This window comes from Lutjanus erythropterus, chromosome 2 (genome assembly GCF_056507025.1).
Source record: "Lutjanus erythropterus isolate fLutEry1 chromosome 2, fLutEry1.hap2, whole genome shotgun sequence".
Lineage (NCBI taxonomy): Eukaryota > Metazoa > Chordata > Actinopteri > Lutjaniformes > Lutjanidae > Lutjanus > Lutjanus erythropterus.
The window spans coordinates 15863295-15886915 of NC_139318.1; the positions used below are offsets into that span (position 1 = coordinate 15863295).

The 23621-nt window shown below is 38.3% G+C and overlaps 1 protein-coding gene across 2 annotated transcripts in view; it reads right to left on the reverse strand.

Moving 5' to 3' along the window:
- The window catches only part of slc2a9l2 (solute carrier family 2 member 9, like 2), a 145607-nt gene extending 125962 nt beyond the window's left edge, over positions 1 to 19645 (reverse strand). The window contains exons 1-3 of one of the 2 annotated variants that reach the window (XM_084729580.1): positions 19509 to 19645; positions 11962 to 12047; positions 5063 to 5164 (exon numbers count right to left, since the gene is read on the reverse strand). In XM_084729580.1, coding sequence (XP_084585706.1) covers positions 5063 to 5164; positions 11962 to 12030 — 171 coding nt within the window. In that variant the 5' untranslated portion in view covers positions 12031 to 12047; positions 19509 to 19645. Of the gene's footprint in view, positions 1 to 5062; positions 5165 to 11961; positions 12048 to 18012; positions 18079 to 19508 lie in introns of those variants that run through there. The other variant, XM_084729572.1, reaches the window with a different exon arrangement.
- Between the last annotated feature and the right edge of the window lie 3976 nt (positions 19646 to 23621).

Genomic DNA, 23621 nt, shown 5'->3' on the forward strand with positions numbered 1-23621 from the left:
CCTCACCATGGCAAGCACTGTGACGTCTCGTTTGTTCAACTCGTACACACAAGACCTAATTAAAAGAAGAACCCCACTGTTCTGTGACAGCATTGTTCTTTCACACCTACAGTGAAGGAATGGTGAAGGTTTTTTGCTTTGGAAACCTTTGCGTCACTGTGTCTAATTCAGCACATAATAAAAACAGCTGGCATCATAACAGGTTGTACGTCAAAGGCGTTCTCTTTCCGTACAGTAGGTGTTACTGTGGAAAGTTAATGACCGCTTTCAAGGGTTAGAGGCTTTTAGAGACCCTTTCTGTGTTTGACTCTGTGACCTGCCTACTTTGATTTTCATTCTAGTATGTCAAATTAGGTTTGAAAGTGTTGGGCTGTCCTGGATCTGGGATCCTGGGAACCTTTTATGCTTTTATTTCACTGTGAGAATGCTGCAGTGGCAAAATGCTAAACTGAAATGTTTTTTTCGATCAGCGTCTTGTTATTAGCAAGGGGGTCCTATATGAAGACAAATTCTTCTGCCAAAGTTAGAACAGCTGTGGTTATTTCACATGGGAGATTTTTGTTTTTGTCTCTGCTTTTCTCATTGATCTGAAGTAGGCTTGGCTTGGTTGGAAAAAGGTGATGTCAATCGTCTGCAAAAATCAGTCTGTTTAGATTTATTAGGCTTTCTAATTATATTTTTTTCCTTATTAGTGAGTTTATCTTTAAAGACACATGCACGCACGACTGTTTAACATTAATGAAAAGTGTTCTGTGATTGTGGAGACGTGTGTGCGCCTCAGCCAAACACGAGACACACAAACACTTTTAACTTCAATATTTACTATTTATTGCTGACAGAAAACATGTTCAAATAACACTTAACTAATCCACACTCCTGTGTGAGGAAGAGAATTACCATAAATTAAGGTGTTTTGTGATTGTGAAGACACGTGTGTTTCAGCCAAGCCTGCCGGGTGCTATCTTGTGCTGAAAGACCACAGACTTTGCGCTTCGACCAGGTTTTGGCTGGCCTAAAGCGCAAGCGTTTTTTACCCCAATGCACTGAGCACAAGATAGCAAATGCGCCGGGCCACGCCTTCATTTTGCCTTCATGTTTAGACCTCCCGCCCACAGCAGCACAGACCCAGCACAAGTGCATTTGCTATCTTACACACATGTCAAAAATGGCACTTGCATTGGTGTAAGACAGCAAAATCACTTGCACTGGCAGCACAATGGCTTTGCACCAGGAGTAAGATAGGGCCCTTATGTGGGGTAAGTCATTTTGAAGAAAGACTGTTGTTATTTGAACACAACAGCCAAAAAAACCACACCCCTCCCCTCTGTGCTCCTTCAGAGCTCCGTCCGTCAAATCTGTGAGCACACATTGCCATGGAAAAAGTACAAAAGTAAAAACTGAGTAATATGACAGAATCCAGTGCCGAAGTTATCAGCAGTCTCAATGAGGGAAGGTAATATTTAACATAATATTTAACACTATGAAAATAAGTGTGAAGAGGACTGGGGCTCTGATGTGGACTCCTTTACTGGCAGGAAAGGAGCTGAGAGGTTATGTTTCAAACTTTTGGGATTAAAAAGTGGATTTAGCTTCACCCTTGCTTAGGTCTGCCTCCTTGGCGGCCAAATGGTCAAAACCCACTTCTCTGCTGAGGCGAAAAACAACGCTGTGAGAGCAGTGGGAATGAACCAAAATAGTAAAGTTGTGGTCTAGATAGTTAAATAATGAGCTGAAACTTGCTGTCAAGCTTTATAAAGCAGATTCAGGTGATAATTATTGACCCCTTTCACACTGTTTCATTGTTTTCACAGTGTCACTGAAATAGCAACAATAAATATGTGATAAATCATGAAGAACCCACTGTAAATGGGGGTTTTCATGGACAAAAAAACTTACCCTACACACATCATATCATAATATATATGGCATCATTCCTCTTTTTTAGATTATTGCATGACTGTTTGTGTTTACACTCAAACTTACTGTATCAATCAGAACTTAAGACAGCAGTAACATAACTGAGATTCTTTTTCAGTGAAAGCTGAAATACATTTTCTGCTTTTCCACACTACCTGTACTTTTACTGGCAACTGCAGAGCTGAGTTCTATCAAGTTTGAATACAAATTAAATGACTTGTGGGGCGTCTAATTACCTTTGAACAAACAGAAGGCCAGACTGAAAACTATGACCTCGGAAAATAATGTTTCTCATCCAAAAGTGGCACTGCTCAAGTGGACCGACAGATAAAAGCCATTGAATATTGCAATTTCAGTTTCACCTGTCAAAAAGCATTTACAGATCATGAAAATATCTAGTCTAGCCCAAGAAGTGCTAAATACACATAATTGCCATCCCACTCATTTTTCTTTATCTGACAGGAGACCCTGTACAAACAGTGTACACACATATTCACTTCAGTTACATTTCCCTCTTTTCCATCCTGAGGCTAAAGATTGGATCACAAAAAAATGAAATGAATCGACTGTGTTTGTAATAAATCAAACTTTTTGAAGTGATGATGCATCATTTGAGATCTCTTTTTTGTTTGTATGCATATCCAATTATAGAATATGAGCTGGGTACATTACTGATGATGATTTAACTGACAAGACCCTCTGGTTCAGTATGTTTTTAAAGGCTGGGGCAATTCATTGACGTAATCAACGTCATTGATTATGAAAATATGTTGATTTGCATGTCATGCATTTACATGTTGCTATTGAACTGCTGCGCCCGGTCAGAGCACGGATTCACTCACAGAACAAGCTGCAGAGAGTAAGCCTCGCCACGATCATCTAAAGTGTGGTCGCATTTTAGACAGAGATGCAACAGTTTGGCTCTCTACAGCTCGACAAACTGGACGTGACTTGTCACAGACGGACAGCTGTTCCGCACAAGTGCTGGGTGGGAAGCACCAAGCAATCTGTCCTGCTCTTGCATCTGCAGCAGCAGCATCACTCTGTTTACTTTGTGTCAGCACAGAAGCACAATACGTGGAACATGTTTCTGTTTGTGGAAGTTTCTTCTAGTGTTAAAAGTGACGTCTACACTGCTGCTAATCTCACCAATCTGCCGTTTTGTACTTTCCGTTCACTTTATCAGCCACGTATGAGTCAGAAATGGCTAAAACTAACATCAAAGACTGCATGTAATTCATTTCAGTAGAAAGAAACAGTGATTCGTTATTAAATTAATATGCATCACAGCTCCTTTTCAATTTGAGGTGCGGTAATTTTCTGATCAGGCATCTGACATGGAGTCTATTAAAATAGGGTGGAAACTAACTTTAAAATATGCCACACATTATTCTAATGTGCTTTATGTGTCTATTCCTCCAACATGTGTTCCAGGTCCCAAACCTGTTCAATGTACAGAGTCTTAAAAAAAGAAGGAGAAAATAATTAATAATTAAATAATAAAAAAAAATAATTTATACATTTTTGATATTTGATATTTGTTTGTCCTTGTGAATTCAAACTAAATGCAGGCTACAGTGGCTCAACTATATGGCTTGCCCACTTGCAACTCACTTGCCTGGTCAGGCAAGTGTTACAAAAGAATTAGCTAATAAACTATTTTAATACTCAATTGACAGTTACAGTAACTTTTATGCAGCATGGCAGAAAATGCTGTTTTCAGCCTCAAATATAGAGAGCTCCTGCTTTCCTTTGTTTATTATAATATTAATATGAATATGTTTGTTTGTTTGTTTTTTTATGACAATTAACTTTGCTAATAAAACTAATACCTTGCTCCGGTACAAATACCTATTTGTACATGGGCAAGTAAAAGGCAAGTAGATTTCAGACCCACTTGTCTGACTGGGCACATAAAGAAAAAATAGTGTAAAACCCTGGAACACTATATTTCTTCTGCTGTCTAAAGTTTAGATGAAGATGAAGTCTCTCGGTTATGAAGCAAAATGTAAAAAATGTTATAACTGTGCCAGCATCAGGTATTGGTCCGATACTGTCCTCACGAACTCATACTTGTACTCATAAAACTTCTCCGGTACCCTGCACCCAATACCACATCACAAAAAGCGGCCACTTGACACAAGCAAACATCTAAAGAACCGCCACGACATAGAGTTCAAGGCATTTGCTGATCCTTACCCTCTTTTTCTGGTCACGTCATCATCATCAGTGAGAGACTCACTGTCCTCAACATCATCCACTAATGATCACAGTGACTTTGGAAATTGTCCATAAAATTCCATGTAAGTCCATGTAAAACTCAAATAAATGCACAGAGTGCAGCTGTAGACCACAGCCAGCTGCTGTACAATAAATCCCAGTGGGCGTAAGACTAATTAATCTGAAGACGAAGAAAAAACACAGCTGCCACCAGTCTGTAACCCTCTTTTCTTCGTAATAAGCTGCTACAACTTCTCTTTATGTACTTAATCTTAACCAAAACAGCCTGACAGCACAGAACACCCAGCTTCACTCTTTGAGGTTCACAATAGGGTCAACAAAACTGTTGCACACATGGCACCACACTCATACCTGTCCCCCCTAAACAATGACAGGTAGGAACTAATTAGCTCTTAGACAAGAGGGACATGAAGAAGAAACTTAAATACTACACATGTAAATGTGTAATTAAAATACTAGGTAAAATTCTGCACAGCTTAATAAGGAACACAAAATCAGTAAAGTAACTTACAACAAAAAAACTAAAAATGTGTACAGTAACTATGGTTACACTTGTAGCAGGAAACAGCAACAATGATTTGTTACATTTAGAAAGTGACCATCTAATGAAAGTAAAACATGTTTTATAAGTTATGTTTTATGAATTTTGTTGTTTATGAATTTTAATGGCATTTTTAAATACTCTTATCGGTACTCAGTATCAGCAAGTACCCAAATGTAAGTATTTGTACTTGTACTCGGTCTGAAAAAAAGTGGTGCATCCCTGAATGCCAACTTTGTAACCTGCTTCTGAAGCGCCGTCTAAAGAATGTTTATTGATTTCTAGTAGTGCTAACAAAGAGAAAGAAATCAATGGTGATTCTCTATAAGCAGCCCTACAAGACGATTTAACAGTGTGACTCACCGAAGCAGGGGCGTTGACCACGGAGAGGTTGTAGCCATAAATGAAAGATGAGCCCAGGGCGCCGAAGAAGGCAGCACTCAACAGACAGGCAGTCACTGGTTGCTAACAAAAAAAGCACGCACAACACAACACACAGGTTAATACAAGTCACACTGTAAAACATGAACAAGGTAGAGAGCTTGTAAGTAGCAGTCACACTGCTGTTGATCGATTTCAAGGTTGGACAAAAAGCAGAGGTTGTTTCATATAGGAGTAGATATGTAGGCCAGAGAACTGGGTCATTCTTATCACTCTGCCCTTGATTGTGTCACTGCTTAAACAACAAATATTCACAACAGAACGACAAGTTATGTGTACATGTTATCTTTGACATTGAGGCCAGGGACAAAGAAAGGTCAAAAGTACAGAAAGACACAGGCAGCCTGTTGTGACCCTGTGGGTCATCTGTGATTACGCCAGTGTTTCCTTTGCTGCAGTGTCTCCTCTCCCCAGTGTGTGTGTTTTTTTTCTATCTCTCTCTTGAGTGAATTGAGAACAGGTGGCGCATGATTGCTGCAGCACGATTGGTCAGGGGGCGGGTCCCCGGGCCTCTTTGAACACGGGCGGACTGCACTCTGTCTCCTCTCCAGCCTTTCCACCGCAACGAAGCTCTGATCTAATTTGTTAGAGTAAGCTTTGTACAAGAACCGACGCAAGACCGGGTAGAGTAATTCTTTGGAAGATCGCTGAGATCATGTGTAAATTACTTAAGTCTTGAACTACTGTAAATACCTGAAAAAAGAAAAAACAGAGTAAGAACTAAACTGAAAATGTAGAATATACTGTAGCTAGCATGAAAAACACTACTAGGAAACATAACTAATCAGTTCAAGAGAATAAATTAAATTGTCAAGATATGTTATTATCAAATTAAAGGTATAGTTCAGATTATTTGATGTGGGGTTGTCAGCTACAGTAGATGCCAGTTGGCATTCCCCCGCTTTGGAGAAGCATTGGGGTGTAAAGGCAATGAACTGTTGCAACAAAATGTATTTCAGCCAACGAAATAAACTTTGCCGTTGGACAACCTTTTCTTAAGGGAAACCACTGTTATCTAAGCCAAATATCACTCTCTCCAAAAACCAACTTAAGTCCACTAATATTATCTCACAGGAGTTGCTGGTCTATCGCTGCCTCAATCAGTTAGTTTGTTTGTGTTATTGTGTGATGTTGGTGTTTTAAAAGGTTAGTTCAGGTTCATAAAAGTCAGACAATAACTCAAACAAGCCAACAGATTATGGCAGCAGTAGACCAGCAACTCTGGTGTTATCATAGTATAAAATATATATATATATTAATTTTGCCTAATGGCAATTTCCCTTAATCAAAGGCAGGCTGACCCACAAGGTAAAGCGGTAAAAATATTCTAAATACAGCATGCACTGATCTTGATTTTTTTTATCGGTGCCTAAAATACCTTTTGGTGCTGACCCCATCCACAGCAGCTCATTGCTTAGCTTCTGTGCTTGTTCTCCTGCTGATAACCTAACTGGGGGTGTGTACATCTACTGTATGTAACTCACTGACTATGGATAAGTGCCTCACACAATCCCACTTCAAATAATAAGAACTAACCCTTAAGGATGCTGTGAGCACGTAATGCAAGTACAAAAATCAAGACTAAGAGTATGAAGACCCACTGTGGGGTGACACAAGAGAAAAGGCCACAAAGACATTAAATTAAAGTATTTCATACATCCCTGTGGGAGAAGGAATGTGCAGAACTTTCCTGGTATTGTGCCAATTAAATGACGAGAGATATTCTGTGTGCAAAGTTGACATTTATGTGGCAGAAGACAGTACAGAGTATTGATGAAAGGGGTTCATACTCTAAGGAACATAAATGTGTTACGACTTTCATTGTAATCTTTGCATTCAGTTTCCTTTTGTCTTGTATACAGGTTGTTAATGTGGCCTGATATGACAAAATAATAGTTAAGATATAACCATAAACATTGATCACCCTTTGGGAACTACCAACATCCATAAAAGTCAAAAATTATATACAGTCAATGGGTGAATAAACAATACAAATAAATCTACTTTTCATGGTGGAGTGCTGAGGATACAGTTAGTTTGATGGTGGAGCAGGTCTCTGTAAAGATGTGGGCACAACAGTCCGAGGCCATTTCATCCATTTTATTTTCCTGCAAGATTAGCCAGGAGCAGGCTGGGTAATAGGATAGCCTTAGGTTCAAACTGGTCATTTTAATTAACTTGAATTAATTAATTAACTTTAATTAACTAATTAATTAACAAGTCAATTTAATAGTGTTTTGTAGTTTTTGAGCTAATGGCATGGCAAGAGGGATGGCAATATAGATTTGTCTGCTACTCCACCACTCCAGAGAAAAATAAATGGGTTTTTTTGTTGTCTTTTTTAATAGTATTATAACTTTTTGTACAGACATTCATGATCTCAAGAGGATGAAACCTTTCCTCTAGCACCATTATCAGGTTATTTGGTTTACACTCTCTGTTTTGTGGTTATTAGCTAATGTAAAATTAGATGATGACCATTAGTGCTGTGTGATATGACCAAAATCTCCTATCTTGATAACACATTTCACATTCAGGTAACAACACATCATGATATAGCACATTTTCTGTCGATTCAACAAATAAATCATTTATGTAAAATTACCACTTGGGGGGCACCCGTATTTTGTTGGTAGGGTGGAACATATATTTATATTTTGGAGAAAATTATGATTTTGAATTTCTAAATGGATTTATTAGGACAGTAATCATCATCAACAACCTCCCTGAAACAGATGTGGGTCCAGTCTAGAGGCAAAAAACACTCTGTGTGTATGTGTCTCATGTACTGTTAACTTTTGTATGCACTAGGGCTGCAACTAATGACTATTTTGATAGTTGATTTGTCATCGATTATTGAAACAATTAATCAGCTAATTGTACTTTAAATTGCAGTTAGTCAATGGCTCTTACTTACAGTAGCCATCTGTGTTTAAATTTAGCTTGAGGTTGTTTTAGGCATGTGCTAACTAACAATGAGGACAATAAAGATAAATACTTCATTAAAAATGTGCTCTATCAAAAAAGACTTTATAAACTTTGCTGTTGATTAGATTGATGAGCAGGGTCCACCTTACAAATCTTGCAGGTAATCCTTTTCTTTGCCACACTGATGTAGAAATGTTCCCAGAATTTAGCCATTTTGCTATGGCTTGTTCACCTGTCACTTCCTGGTTGCTATTGCTCATGTGCACCCCAGCAGAGACGGGGAGGAATGGGAAAATAGCTCACTCGTAACTTCCATCAGTTCCAGAACGACAACATTTAGTTCAGCTCCACAGGGTTAAAAACACGCTCAGCGACATAATCAACAAAATATAAACAATTAAATTTGTTGCCAACCGATTCTGTCATTGTTTTTTGTTGACCACGTCGACTAATCGTTGCACCTTTGGTATGCATAGCATCAACCTATATCTTGCACCTACTGGCCACAGTCCAGAACAACAACCTCAAGGCACAGCCAACTGATCCAGCACATGAGGACAGGACACAGCTGGGGAGATTAGAGGAAGATTCAGTGGAGGAGGTGGATGGTGGGTTGGGGCTTAAGGCTACAAGAGCAGAAGATGAAGGCATGAATTAGAGCTCACAATGATGAGGACAGGTTGTTATGTCCTAAAATGCAGCAAAGCATGCACAGTTCATCCAAAGTGTCTCCTTCTCAGATTGTGACCAGATGATACCGCACCTATTAGAAATAAGTAATTAAATTTAATTACTTAACTAAATTAGGCTCTTATGGCTGTGCGGCCACTCTGTAAGGTTTAGCGTATGGCTTGCGCTGAAAAGCCTATAAAATCTAATTTAATCTGTTAAATTTCTTCCTGTTAAATTCCTTCCTGAAAAAAGTCAAACTGAAAAGAACAACATCAGAGTGACTAAGTTCAGCAGGTAGCAGTAACGGGGATAAACAGAGCAGAAGCAGGAGCTGAATGTAGAAATAGAAAACCATGGCTGCCGTAACTTATTTAAGCAGGTTTTCTGTTTTTATTTCTAATAGTGAGCAAACCAACAACAGTTAGAGCATAGTTGTGTTGTTTCTGCCCACATAGTTTAATAGTAATAGTTCACTGATAATAGTGTAGCTTACAATTTGCATTTGTCCTATGTGTCCTTAGAGAGCTCCTTTACCACACTTGTATTTCATGATAATTTTTTCCCCAATAGTCAGCTTGAAGCATTTTGAAAAAGGCATGATAGTGAGCAGCAGGAGGTTAGAGCATTGCCAAGACTGGGCAATTTAGAGGTGCCGATCTCAAAGGCGTCCAATGAACAAGAATGGAATACAACTCACTATGACTTTTGCTACGCAGGACTCAGTCCATCATAGATAAATGTAGGAAGCACTAGTATGTGCCTGTTGATAAAACTGGTACAATGACCCAACCCTAACCCCGAGCACACCAAGCATCACTCTACTGCCTGTAAGAGGTGATATCAGGTGACCGGCCAGCGTACTTTTCGTGCCTTTTGAGAGTCACATTATAAAGGGAAAAAAAGTATTGACGTGGAACTGCACACACACTGATACACACTGATTGCTAAACTGAGCACACAAATCTGTTAACTGCACAGTTAAGGCTGCACTGCAAATAACAGAACAGCAATCAGCCACACTGACAGAACCGACTTTAAATTAGACATAATACAGTTCTTTTTAATAATTCATGCACAAATGATTTGCCACTATATTTGTCATGGACTGCTCTGTATCATGTAACAGTAAAAAAAAATAGCCCTCATAACCAGCCACACTGTACAATTAATGCACAAATGATTTGACATGCAGAGTTCACAGTTTCCTCATTTGTTTTGCTTGACTTAATGAAAGTTTGTGAACGTGTGTGAATTATTAACAAGTGATATTAAAATACACAATTAGCTCCCCCTAAAAATTAAATAAATCCTGGCACATGGACGTGCCCATGAGATTTTTAGAGGAAGAAAAGTCACTTTCTAAACTTGGAAACTGCAGAGACAGGAGGCAATATTTTCTTTGTTTTAAAAGGTATACTATGCAGCATGTTCCTAAAAAATAACGTATAGACTCACACAAAAAGAATCCCTCTCAGTCATCACTTGTGACCCATGAGAAGTTACTTGCTTGCTTACTTTGCTGTGTTCGGGACATTTCTGGGCATCACTGTTTGGGCAGTGGGTGTGTGGCCCCCAACCAATAAGAGTGTACAGGGTGTGAGTTCAAGACATTATAAAAACTGAGCAACCAGGTTACACACACAAGCCGCCATCAGAAAATAACTTTTTATTTCTCTGATTTACTGCTGTTGTACAAGTAATGAATGCTTGGATGCTCATATGGTAGATAAAACATAATAAAGTGCCCTCTACTCCTTTTACATTTTTCCACTTCTTGTCCAGGGGGTTTGGGATGGCCAGTCAATAGCCAAGCATCTCAACATTATATAAGCAAATCTGAAGAAGAGGGCAATGCCACAGAAAATGTAAAACTATCGAAATAATTAAAGATCTGCTGATTAAGAAAACAACAAAAATAAAAAGCACTACCAAGAGATAAAAGCAAGAGTACAACAAATTCATGTTTAATTTATGTTAAGACTTTGGAGGTAAAGATAAAAAAAATGTTTTTGCAATCAATTTACCGGTAAATTATTTATCACTCTGTATTATTTATTCATGTATCCAATTATATTTTTAATTCAATGGATATCTTGTTTGTGACATTCATCACTGCTTTAGGAAGAGGAAATATACCCCTCATACACACATGCACGCACATCTATGTGTGTGTATGTGCATCTATGACCTATAATAATTACACTCCTACTGAGGAAGTAGGCAGGTATGAATACAGGTACAGGAACAGACTGCACACCCGTTTGTCTTTTTAGCTTAGATTTAAATGCTCTACGGGTTTATGAGAAATAACCTGCCTGAAAATTTGTCTTTGTCAGTAAATATACAGTAATTCTAGACAAGCTGCTTTAGTGAGTGATTTATGGAGTTACTGGTACCAGCTACACCAACCATTAATGCTTCATTGCTGTTGCTGAGTTGGCGAATAAGACGGGGGAGTAACTGAACAGATGAAACTGAATGGGACCTTGCTCAGTTTGCACAGCTCATACCTGCAGTCTAGAATTGTACTTTGGAAGATATAAAGGCAACTGGTCATATCATTAAGGAGTTGTTTGTTGTTCGGTAGGTGGAGACTGTCAGTAAACGTGGCGTCGCCCAGGCGGCTAAATCAAAGCTACAACTCCAGTGTTTACACGAGTGACTGGGTGAGTGAGTGAGTGCATAGCAGCAGGCCACCTTTCATGAAAAGTTATGTAATAAAGAATTAAATAATACAGACTCCTCAAATACACATATAATGTTTGAACCTGAATCATAACTTTGGCTGTGAGATGTCTGTGTTTTTTGTTTTTTATATTTTTTGCTTTTCTAGACTTTCTGTATAAGAATAGCACTTTGTTTCCTTATACTCTGTAAATTGAAATGACAAATGGCACAGATTCAGACAGAGGAGAGGGCCGCTGTTCCAGTAGCAGGTTAAGGTCAGGACTCACAAACAACAGCAGGATTTTCAGTAACACTGAAATTTGTGTTATGTGTAAATTACAAAGGTCATGTGTATATTTACTGACGTACTGTATCCTCACAAATGCTTCCTGCCCATATCTATCCTGGTTAATGTACGATACATCAGGCAAACAGTGATGTATAATGTCAAACAGCTTTGACCTACATAGTGCTGTCAGGACAGGACGATCAATCTGTCAATGTTGTGAAATTTCATTCATCATAAAAGATGTCATCGCAGCACATCCACTGACCTTTGCAGACTTCTTCCCGGAGTTGCTCGTCTTGTGGTCAGCCTGGACATCTTTCTGTGGTTTGTCCATGTTAGCGTTTCAGCACCCTTCAATGAGAAAGTCCTATCATATTAGACATGTTGCTCACACAGAACAACCAGAGACAAGACAGATTTCACAACAGAGAGGGGGAAGTGGGATTTATCATGGGATGAATCTTGTGCTGAAAAGGAAATGACAGTGCCTCAACATGCTGACATGCAACATGGAGGCCAGTGCAAGAACACAGGATTAGAACTTGGTCACAAGTTTAGGATTTACCCATAAGGCAAAGGCAACAAAGTCACAACAGTTTTCTAATATGCAAAAAGCTTTGCTTTGCATGAAAATCTCACCAGCAGAACCTTGACCACAGCATGAAGGACTGAATTTTTACTCAATTTAGTCAGAGAGAAACAATAGTCTGGATTTGTGCTGCATCACAGTGTGGGGTTCACCACACACATTCAAGTATAATAGACAGCAAGGCTTAGTCTGACACCTGGTGGTTATAAGAGTAGCAACACTCATACTGGACAGCAGACACCACTATAAATGTAAAAAAAATGCAGAAACTGTATGAAATCTGGTGGTCTATAGATTTGTGTTAACGTATTCCTTATGCTTAAATTTAACCAAACACAGCTGGTGCAGGGCATTGGACTGTACGGTGCATTTCAAGCTAGAAATTTGTCTTTTACACCATTTATGGAAAAAAAAAGATTAAAAAGAGGTTTAGGGCTTCAACCTTATAAACAAAAAGAAGACAGCATCCAAGCATTTACACATGACTGACTTTTAGTACTGCAGATTTCCTCTCCTACCTAACAACAATAGCATTTTAATAATGTTCACACCACTTAAAGAATTTAAATGAGTTCCACAATGTATGACTAGAATGAAAACCAGTAGCACCTTTGGGTTTGGGGCAAACCAAATGCCATGTCATGCTACTGAATCTAACAAATCACTTGCACGACCGGGCAACTGGTAAAATACAACTGAACAATTTAACTATTTTGATCATCAGCAACAGGTTTCAGCCTCTAATATGTAGATTCCCCGCTTTTGTGCTTTTATCATTATTATATTATATTAAACTAAATATTTTATCTTTTGAGTGTTGGACTGGCAAAACAAGACATTTAAAGATGGACTCAGTGGATTATAGATGGACATTTTTCATTATTTTGTGACATGATCATTAACTAAATTTCTGATGACTTGCCACACTGGACAAGTAAAGAAACTGACACAAACGCTGAATCCCGCCTTAGGAAGAAGTTTGACACAAGTTTAATGCAGCTCATTGTCAGATGGTTTTCAAGCTCAAGTATTAAGCGCTTTTTTTGGGGGGCAAAATGGCAGTTATTACTATTGACATACATGATTGCAGTGAATAATTTCCAGGGATAATCCTGCTGTTACTTAAAGAGTACAATTTACAGAGGAGTACAGAGCTTAACATTATGATGTCACAGTGAAGTTGACCTTTAACCTTTGGGATAAATCAAATCAAATCAGTGTTTTTAACAAGTTTGAAGAAATTCCCTCAAGGCGTTCTTGGGATATCATCTTCAGAAGAATGGGGTGGACAGACAGCCTGAAAACATAATGCCTCTGACCATGGATACAGAGGTTCAGGCCTTCAACACGAACAGACAACATGCAAGTATTTTACAAGTACATGTACATGTTACATACCTAACTGTCTGTGTTTCTGTTGTGCTTCTACACACATCACATACCAGCTAAAGATCCTCACCACCGTACTGTTTTGTTATGCTGGCTGCACTAGTGACCTGTTAGGGGCTTGTAAACTGGGAAAAAAATACTTTTGTGACATAACAGTCTCTGCGATTTTTTTTTTCTTAATATTGGATTGAAGCTGTGTATTGGCCAACATGTAAAGTTTAAGTATCAGTATTGGGAAGGAAATAACGATATCAGAACACAACTAATAGTCACTTGTCCCTTCAAGAGCATGGGCCATATGGTTGCCTTAACTGTATTTATTTATTGAATTGTACCATATATTTTGGTGGACATTTTCGCTATGTACTGCGTGGACATATGTTTGAGTCAAGTCAAATTTAGTTGTATAGCCCAAAATCGCAATTTGCCTCAAGGGGCTTTGCAATCTGTACAGTCTTGGACACCCTGCCAAGAGTTAATAGTTAACTTAAAAGACCTTTTTACAGAAGCCATACTAATATGAAATAGTAGGATAAACACAGGTGTTAATGATGATAGTAAGTAAGGCCGCGTTCCATTTAGCGTAGCAGAGCATTCCCAGTGAGCCAACATAAACAACAGCAGCACATGACTGTTTGACCTGAATAGAACAGAGCTTTAATTAGTGTAACTGATAACACCTTTGTCACTATTTCATATCAAAATAACAGACAGAGGGTCTGATGATATATTATGACAAGATATTAATGAATCTTTAGTTTCACTTCCAACCTTAATTAAGCAGCAAACAAGGCAAAAAAAAAAAAAAAAAAGCCTGTAAAGTACAGGTTAGTGTCACCTTCTTAAAGAAATAGTCCACTTAAAATGTATCTTTGGAAACATTTAGCTTGCTCTGTGTGGAGAAAAGCCGCTGTAGTCAATTCATCAAAATGTAGCCTGAAACTTCTCAAACCACCGCTGCAGCACTATCAAACTGTCCACCTCTGAACTTCTCAGAGAAACTTCTCAAAGCCTCTCTTCAAGACTCAAAGGGGAGATTTCTGTAATATTTCGACACACAATCCGTGAATTGCATGTAAACATAAGCATCACTCCACTGGCCGAAGCCCAAACACAGGACTGCAAAAAGCAAACACTCTCAGACTGATGAGCAGCTCCTTTAATTCATGAACTAACACTGAACAGTAAACCTGGAAATCCTGAACAGCTCGACAGGTTTCACACAGTACCTGTGTTTGTATCATGACGTCGCTCCTGAGGTCAAAATAATTTCAAGCGGCAGAAGTGTTGATTTCTCTTCTCTTCAACCACATGTTCCTCTATCTTTTCTCCTCCCTCGGCCATCCTGCTAGCAAACCTCGCAGTGGCCATCACCACATTGACAATAAGCGTGGCTGGTGGTTTCATCTGATTGGCCAAATGGTCTGAAAGCATGGGTCAGGGCTCTATCTGATTGGTCAGATGTTTGCATGCCGTGTCTGACTGCATAGCGCGTGTAAATTAAATATTTTTTACTCGCTGCATTTTAGCAGTGGTAGTATTGAAAAATCTATTGCCATGTTGAAGAACAGTTTCTCTGTGAAAATTACTTAAAAGTGTCTGGTTAATAAATTACAAATTATTTTCAATTTAATATTTTTCTTTTTAGGATAAACCAATATTATGAAAATAACATTAATGTTGAAGTTGGCATTACATTTGATCCTAGATTCTCTGTGGTAGGAGTACCCCTGTTAGTACTTGAGCTTCCTCTACTGGTACGCTGAGGAATCTCCTAAAATAAAAAAATAATAATAAAAATTAATTTGGAAGCATATATCAAAATAGCCCACTACAAATTTCAAATTAAAATACTTAAAATATTACATGACTGAAATGTACTTTAAAATAAGGTTGGTTTTTTTTTTTGTTTTTGTTTTTTTTTGTTTTTTTTTTTTGTTTTTTTTGTATTTCCTGCAATATTTTTTGTTTCAATATCAGCCCACTACATAGTGACATTCATGTATATAATGCCAGATACATCATCCATGACGAGTAACGAGCTTAAATTGTGATAGCATTAAGCCACTGCCTTACTGTGAAGGCAGTGTAAGAGTGAGAATGAGCTAGCAAAGTAGTTTTGTGTTTGTATGTGTGTTTGTGTGGTATTTATCTAGTTTAGGAAATCTCACAATCTCCAGAAAGCACTGACATTTACTAAAAGTGGCAAGCTGAATCAATCAGGGTCTAGAAATTGTCTCTGTTGCTGAGTTGTTACTAAGAGCCAGACTACTTGCTGGAGTAGTAAATTAGGTTTCATTACATAGGAGTTCTAATGATGTGGCTGATTGTTTTCCAGTTGTTAGTCACACTCTGCATTTTTCCAGGGAAACCAATACTGGCAAAAAGTTTTATTTATTTTAAGAGAGTATTGCCCCAATATGAATAAATCTTAATTATATCTCGTTTTGTTTGTCTGTAATCTGTTGTATAATCACGATATTACTGGAGGGTGAGCTTCAACGTGATTATTAGCACTTCTGTGATACTTACGGTCTTATGTGCAAGCACCTTGGTCCTGAATGCATCACTGTTGTGCTAACACTTAAATGTCAGTAACGTTGGTGGAACTTGGAGAGCCTAATATTTTCTGAGGTGGTATGCAGTGTACAAAGAAAGAAACACTCCATGAGACTAACTGTCTCCTAAAGCACGCACATTTAAAAGCCCAACAGACCACTATCTACAAGGTAAGTTAATGCCAGTAAAATCAAAGATTAATGGTCACATACGAACAATTAACATACCTACATTACCTACCTACATTTTCACCTACTGTAGCCTATGTGCAGCTTACTTCAGTGGGGTCATAGAAGTAAGCAGGCATTTCATCATGTAATTGTTGTTTTTTTCACTTTTTTTTTATGTTAGAAACGTGACCAGACGTGGTCAGGGATTGTCGCTAGAAGCTGGGTTAGGGTTAGGGATACCCCTGATCAGTATCATTACCGATAGATGAGGTAAGTAAGGTTAGACTGTGGTGGGTGTCAGTTCTTCATTGACATTAGTGGACACCAATTCTAAGCTAATGTTAGCTAGTGTTGTACAATTGTTGTTGTAGGAGAGGCAAGGCTATCTGGAGGGTACATAAATGCCATTTTTCTGTGATCAAAGGTTTTTATAGGCAACTGAGGAAGTCACATGTTTTAAGTTATATTGCAATCTGTTCACACATTGGCAATACAAAGCAATTAATACATGTAAATTGCTTCACATAGTACTTTTAAGATATGGCTTTTATTAATCACATTCAGTTTGCACACATTATGTAATGATTCGTATGAGATCAAAGACATGTAAAGCATAATCATTCATCTGGACAGCAGAAACCTGTAAAAAGATAAGATAAGGAATACGATCATAATTACTAATAATAATGTACCTCAGCACAATCGGCTTATGATGCAAAGGTTCACTGGAGCTGCCCGTCTCTAGCCTCATGGAGGAGTACAAGTGCACCAAGGTGAGGCCAGACATGACCCTGACCACCTCTGGAGCTGTCAGGGCCCAATGACCCCAGTGAAGTGATTACCCCTTCTGCCACTCAAGAAATCAAGAAGGTGGACAATCCACCCTAAGTGAGGCATTTCAGTCCAATTTGGCAGGGTCATTGTCAGATCATCAAGTAAGTACAGCATTTCAGCTAAGGAGGTGAGTTGAACTATCTGGCCACCAGATGACAGAAATCAAAGAGATGCTGATTCATGAAGGGGATATTTACAACAAGCCTTATAAGCTCAACGTTATAACTCCACTGAGAGTTAATGAGCTATAATACTATTACCCAGTCCTGCAAGATGATTCAAATTTATATTATAAAAAATATTACACATCGGGTAGCAGATGGTTTTAGGTTTTGATATGATTATGATGATTAATATTTTATGTCACTCACTTTATCTGCCCAAAAATCAAACAATTTCTGATAACTTTATTATTTAAATAAAGTATAATTGACAGTCACTGTCATGTTTCACAACTTAATTAAACCAAAAATATGCTTAAAAGTCAAGCCGGTTGTAACAAGAGCCTTCCATTACAAGAAACGACATTGTAACAAAAATTATACACAAATCCTATGTTTACAAGAAAATAAGTGTATATCTAGAGAAGAACGAATGTCAGCCCGCTTTACCGCAGTCCTACAGTCCTGTTGCTAATAAAACATTACAACCTATGCTGTAGAGTCTGCCTTATAAACTACCAACAGACCATGACATTGAGGATAAAGATAAAAATGTTTCCATGTTTTTCACCAAACTGAGTGAATAGTGTTGCGGTGGGCATAGGTCCACTTACCTACTTACAGGCTGTGTATCCAATGACAACAGGAAGAGTAATGACCCAACATTACCCAGACAGGACTGATAATAACACTGAAAAATGATTAACTTTGAGGAGTCCCTCCCTCCCTGTCCCTGTCTCCCTCTCTTATGTCATCATTACCGTACTCTGAGATCAGTTACACCTCAGGGAGAAGACTTATTAACTACATATATGCATTACAACTGTATATGATAGTAACATTACTGTACTGATTTTTTTTATGCATTACTGATAGCAGTACTGAAGCATCAAGCTATCCAGCCAGGCATTACGGCAGAAATTCAACAAATTAAATTAGGTTAATTTTCAAAAGTGCGCTCGTCCTTAAAGAGCACATGGATCTCATTAATACTGGAATAGAAAATAGATTTATTTAGTAAGGCAGCCACCACAGTCTAATATTTTAAAGGGAGAATCTGAGGTAAGGGATAAGGGATTCACCCAAATCCAAATACATTATTCAACAAAGCACACATAATAGCCACTTGACATTCAATTTGAATTCACTCCTTTAATATTATATTGGGGATTCTGGATGCAGACTACTCCCACATAATAAATACAATTATTCTGTTCAAGAACTAATCTGAATCTGTTGTTTAAACAGCCAGTTTCTTATGGAAAAAATAATCGCTACAAACCATAACAAAGTAGAACAACATATGACATGAGAAAATATCTTTGCCTGTCATATGTATGTAAATCTTAAAAATTTATGGCTCTTCTCTTTTTTCTTTTGTTTGTTTTTCCTCTATTTTTATCTAATATTTTATATTTTATCTAGTACTTTTTATTTATTTTACTTATTCACTTCTTTTATTGTTGGGGGGGGGGGGGGGGGGGTCATAATGTCTTCATATTGCCATGAGTCTTATGTGTATTATTTGCCTGTATCACTTAAAGCAGTTAAATCCAATATTCAGATGTATTAAATACATGTATTGTATATGAAGTATATCAAGTGGGTGTCATCTGTTTTCTCCCTTTCACAGCACAAATAAAACTGTTTTTAGAATTAAAACCCTTTCCAACAAAGCAGAGTAAACAGTCTGAGTGTCAGTCACACACTGTGGTCCACATGCTGGGAGTTTGAAAACAACGCTCACCTGCCCTGTGTCTGTTGTTTCAGAACATCCTTCCAAAACATCTTTCACATAACTCTGGTGGATTCAAAGAAATTGTTGAACATTAACTGCTCTGTATACTCATAATTTGGACATCACTTTTTGAGTAAATGTTACATAAACCTTGTGATGAAATTCAGACCCTCGTAGTAACCAGCACAGATAGATAAGATCAATAAAGCATTTGCTTCCAACGTGATTCCATGAACCCAACTGCCCCTTTCAATTATCCAGACTTTGAGTAATATGTCAACAAAAACAGATTTTGTGACACTGAGCCTTCTTCTCTAGTCACTGAACGAATATCATTAACATGAGCGATTGTAAAGAAATCCAGGCACTTACCTTGAACAGTGTATATCAGATACATCATGCCACTAAGGAGATGAAATTGTGCTAATATACAGATAGCATGCTGGAAGACATTCCTTGTTTCTCCTGCCATAAAAACAATGGAGTGCCCTTCCAGCTTATCCATGCTATCCATTGTTCTGCTGCATTCCTTGACCACGTGTAAGCATGAGGAACACCCCTTCACTCACACAAAGTCCAAGGCCAAAGTCCACAAAAGACATCCTGAGATCCCTCCGATGGTCCCTGCAGGAGTTATCCCATACAAACATGTAGTATCAAATACTCATTTCCTGATGAAATGCCGCGACAGTGCCATTCTTATCAAAGAGGAAAAGGTTTCTGCGACTGGTGGAGCTATTGCTGACACACTACAGCTTGTTAAATGAAAGCAGCACAAGAGCTTGGTCTTCAATCCGAAAAAAAAATCCTCTCCTCGGGCAGCTTCTTCTCTGATCAATGGCTGCTTTATGCTCCCTTGGCTTCATATGAATTATTCTGTTGAAACCACTGCCCGACAGCTATCTATATTACAAACATGTGAGCCACAGTTCTGCCACGTGAAAACTGCTTGAAGGAGCACCTACAGCACCATAAACATAGGGAAAAAACATGACATAGTGTGAGTTTGAAAGCTGCGGCACATGGCTGGAGGATTGAGCAAGTCTTAGCTGTATGTGGTTTGCTTTGTGGACTGTGAACTGCCATGGGAAAAAAGATATGGCCAAGTAATGAAACTCAGGCTTGTAAGACGAACCGCCCCTCTGGGACATCTTTTCTCAGGACTGGAGTCTAGGTAACAGTAGTGTTAGGCTTCCCCCCGTCGGCTGGGAAAAGAATCCACAGGCAGGCTGCGCCTCACCACCGAAAAGAGTCAGCGTTACAAGAATCTCACTGGTCCTGTGGACCATCAAGCCCACTGGTGGACTCAAAAGCACCTGGTGCCCCATGTATGAACAAATGAGACAAAAATGCCCTCTTGGATGCCCCTATGGTAGATAAAATGTGATAAAGTGCCTGCTAGACTAGAGAGCTGAATGATTTTGAAGAAATATCTAATTGCAATCATTCTGACTGATATTGCAATGTGATATGATATGCAATATTAGAGGAAATAATCATTTTTACATCATTATTCTCATTTTCACTGAAAAACTCATTAAGATGGTTATGGTGTGTTATTTTTGTCAGGGATTTGTACTAAACAAAGATGTTTTCTGAAGTCTAGGAAATGATATGTACAATTTTTTTGCCTGAAACATATATTGCGCATCTTGCGATTTGGGGACACAACCAAAGATATCGGCATGTTTCTTTCTCGTTGGTCCTCTTTCATCTGGGACAGCCCAAAAGCTTGCAGTATATTCAGCTTGAGGGGTGAGATAATTAATAGTTCCCTGTGTGTTTTTATCACCAAGGATTGGAACTGTTTCACTATAACAACTTTTGCTATACTTGTGCCCTTTTCATTTTTTGTTCCCTTGCCCCCCAGAAAACCTATTTCTGCTACTGACTAAGTCCCTAAATTTGGAAGCCAAAATACACAGCAATACTTAGATGTGTCAGTTTTTATCCACTTAAATTCTGGCTTGTATTCACAACTAAATTTTCATTTTTCTTCTGTTTTTCATAGTGTGTCTTTTATGTTTCTGGTTCTTCTGAAAAGTTAGCCGTTTGAGTTGGATTAGTAAACCAACCATATATGTAAGCCACCTGCACGGAATATATGGAGAGCACAGAATCACATTTTGTGGCCATGGGCCAACATTAATCTCAGATCCTACTGTATCCTGTATTTTACTGCCCTGCTGTCATGTGTCCTTAAAAAGTAGGTAATTAAAGTCACTCTGATTGTGCCAGGATTACAAAGTTCTCTCCGTAGCTCATGTCCAATGCTTGGTTTTATCTCAGACTTAACTTTTTTTCTGCTGTAGTTCAAGCTCCTTAAAACTGAAGTCAGCAGCTGTGTTAAATATTGACTTTCCCACTGTGTCTGTGGCTCAGTGTCATTGAGCCCCTACAGAGAACAATTTGTGCTGCTGTGACTAACAAAATGAATAGGGAAAATTAATTTAAAGGCTCCCAAATGTGCACTTTATAACATTCTGTAAAAATCGATTTGAGAAAGAAAAAAACTCACCAGCCACTCTCAGGACTCTCGCTGTGAAAATTTGTCTCGCAAAATCCACAACCAAAAGTAAGTGCAGGAAACCACATAATTGAAAAGACACCATCATCACATGAGAACTAGCTGGCTAACCTAATTTGCCGATGCTCCATGAATCGAAATTGGTTGGGGCCAAAGTCAAGAGCGCTGCTGCAGGAGGTCATCCCCTTTTCTGATCAGTGGATCATCTACTATATGCACTGGTCCAGTAAAGTCACGAAATGAACTTCAATTGGTGGGGAAAAAAAACTAAATTTTACAAATATTTTGCACTTTTTTTTAGCAACCGTGTCTTATCTAACTTCTATGTCACTAATAAACAGTGTTAAATTAAATATACTGTAAACCTGTCAGTGATAATACTTGTGACATCAAAACACACACTGAGTAAAATTCTACTCTTACAACACATTTACATTTAAGACCTATATGAATATTTGTTCCACTTACCTTTTTATCTTCCCGTACAGTTTTCAGACAAACCCAGCCAAGCTGTTATTCATTCCAGCACAAAGGAAGGTGTGTTTCAGGCAAACTGTTATTCTGATTGAAGCATTGAAGCAACAAGCCACCATATAGACTGTGCCGTTAACCAATAGCTAGACGGCTGACTCACTAACCTGCAGTACTGGAGGGGCAGGAATGAATCCTTGAATAACCTTTAGGCCTATCAGTTTCTCTATAGCAAACTGTGTGCATAAACACTGTGGGAGAAATTTAACCCTTCTCACTATTTTTTCACTTTGTTTTTACTTGGATATTTTACCAATCTCCCCAGGGCAGCAGGGCTGGAAGGAAACTGGACTTGAGAACTCACTGGAGTTCCTGAGTAAGAGATTGGTTGGGTACGGTTGTGCCAGAGTCCAGCAAAGTGATAATTTTGAGGGATCCTCTCTTTGGTGGTTTGGTTTGTGTAGGACTGACCCCATTTGTGCAAGAGTAGTGGATGGAGGATGTTGGCCTCCACAAGATCGGTTGCATTTATGACAATATATGTATGTGGTGTGATGTTTTGTTCTAACAGAGAAAAGTGATGTCTACATATACAAAGTAACTGATAGGGCAAAATTTATTACAGAGTATCACTAGACTCACAAGCAGCAGTAGTGGAAAGAGTAGGGAAAATCTGTACTCAAGTACAAATATGGTTACCTTACTGAAATTTTACCCAACTACAAGTAAAACTACCAGTGTTTAAAAAAAACTTCAGTGAAAATGCTTAATATTTTGTGCTATGTATTATCATAGATGTATGGGCAAGAGGGCCAAAGTTCAAGGCACAATGTTATGACAAAGTATGTCCCAACTGTATGCATACTGCATGCAACAGTCCACTCGTTGTAAGACCATCAGCAGTATGTGCTAAAAGTAAAAAGAAAAAGTATGTCATCTGAAACACAGCATTACTACTGAGGAGAATGGGGGGAGAGCACTGGTTCCAGTGAGGCATGTCCTTAAAAAACTGTAAGGGGCGATGGTTTATTAGGAACAACTACTTTGTGTTTGAAAAAACCCAGCACCCAGTATTTCAAAATGTTTAATCTAGATCAGAATTATCCAGATTTTGTAATCCTTTTTTGCTATCCTAGATTTAACTGCACTCTAAGAAATGATTCATGGGGTTAGTAAGTATAGCTTAAAATCAAGAGCTTTTTCAGCTTAAAAAATGAAGTTTGTCACATCTACACATTTTAATGAGTTGATAACTTATTTAATGAAGTTGGTCAAACTTAAAACAAAGAAAGCTGTCTTAACTCAATAATATCTTGGTTTTGAATAAACATTTCTGCCATTATTCAACAACAGAAAGAATTAAGTTAGAGCAACTTGAATATGTAGTGAGCAAACTTAAAAAAAGAGTAGAAGGATTTGAATTTGCCCAGACTTGTTTTGCTCCCAGACTACAGCTGCCACAAGAGAAAGGAGGGAGGAAAAACAGC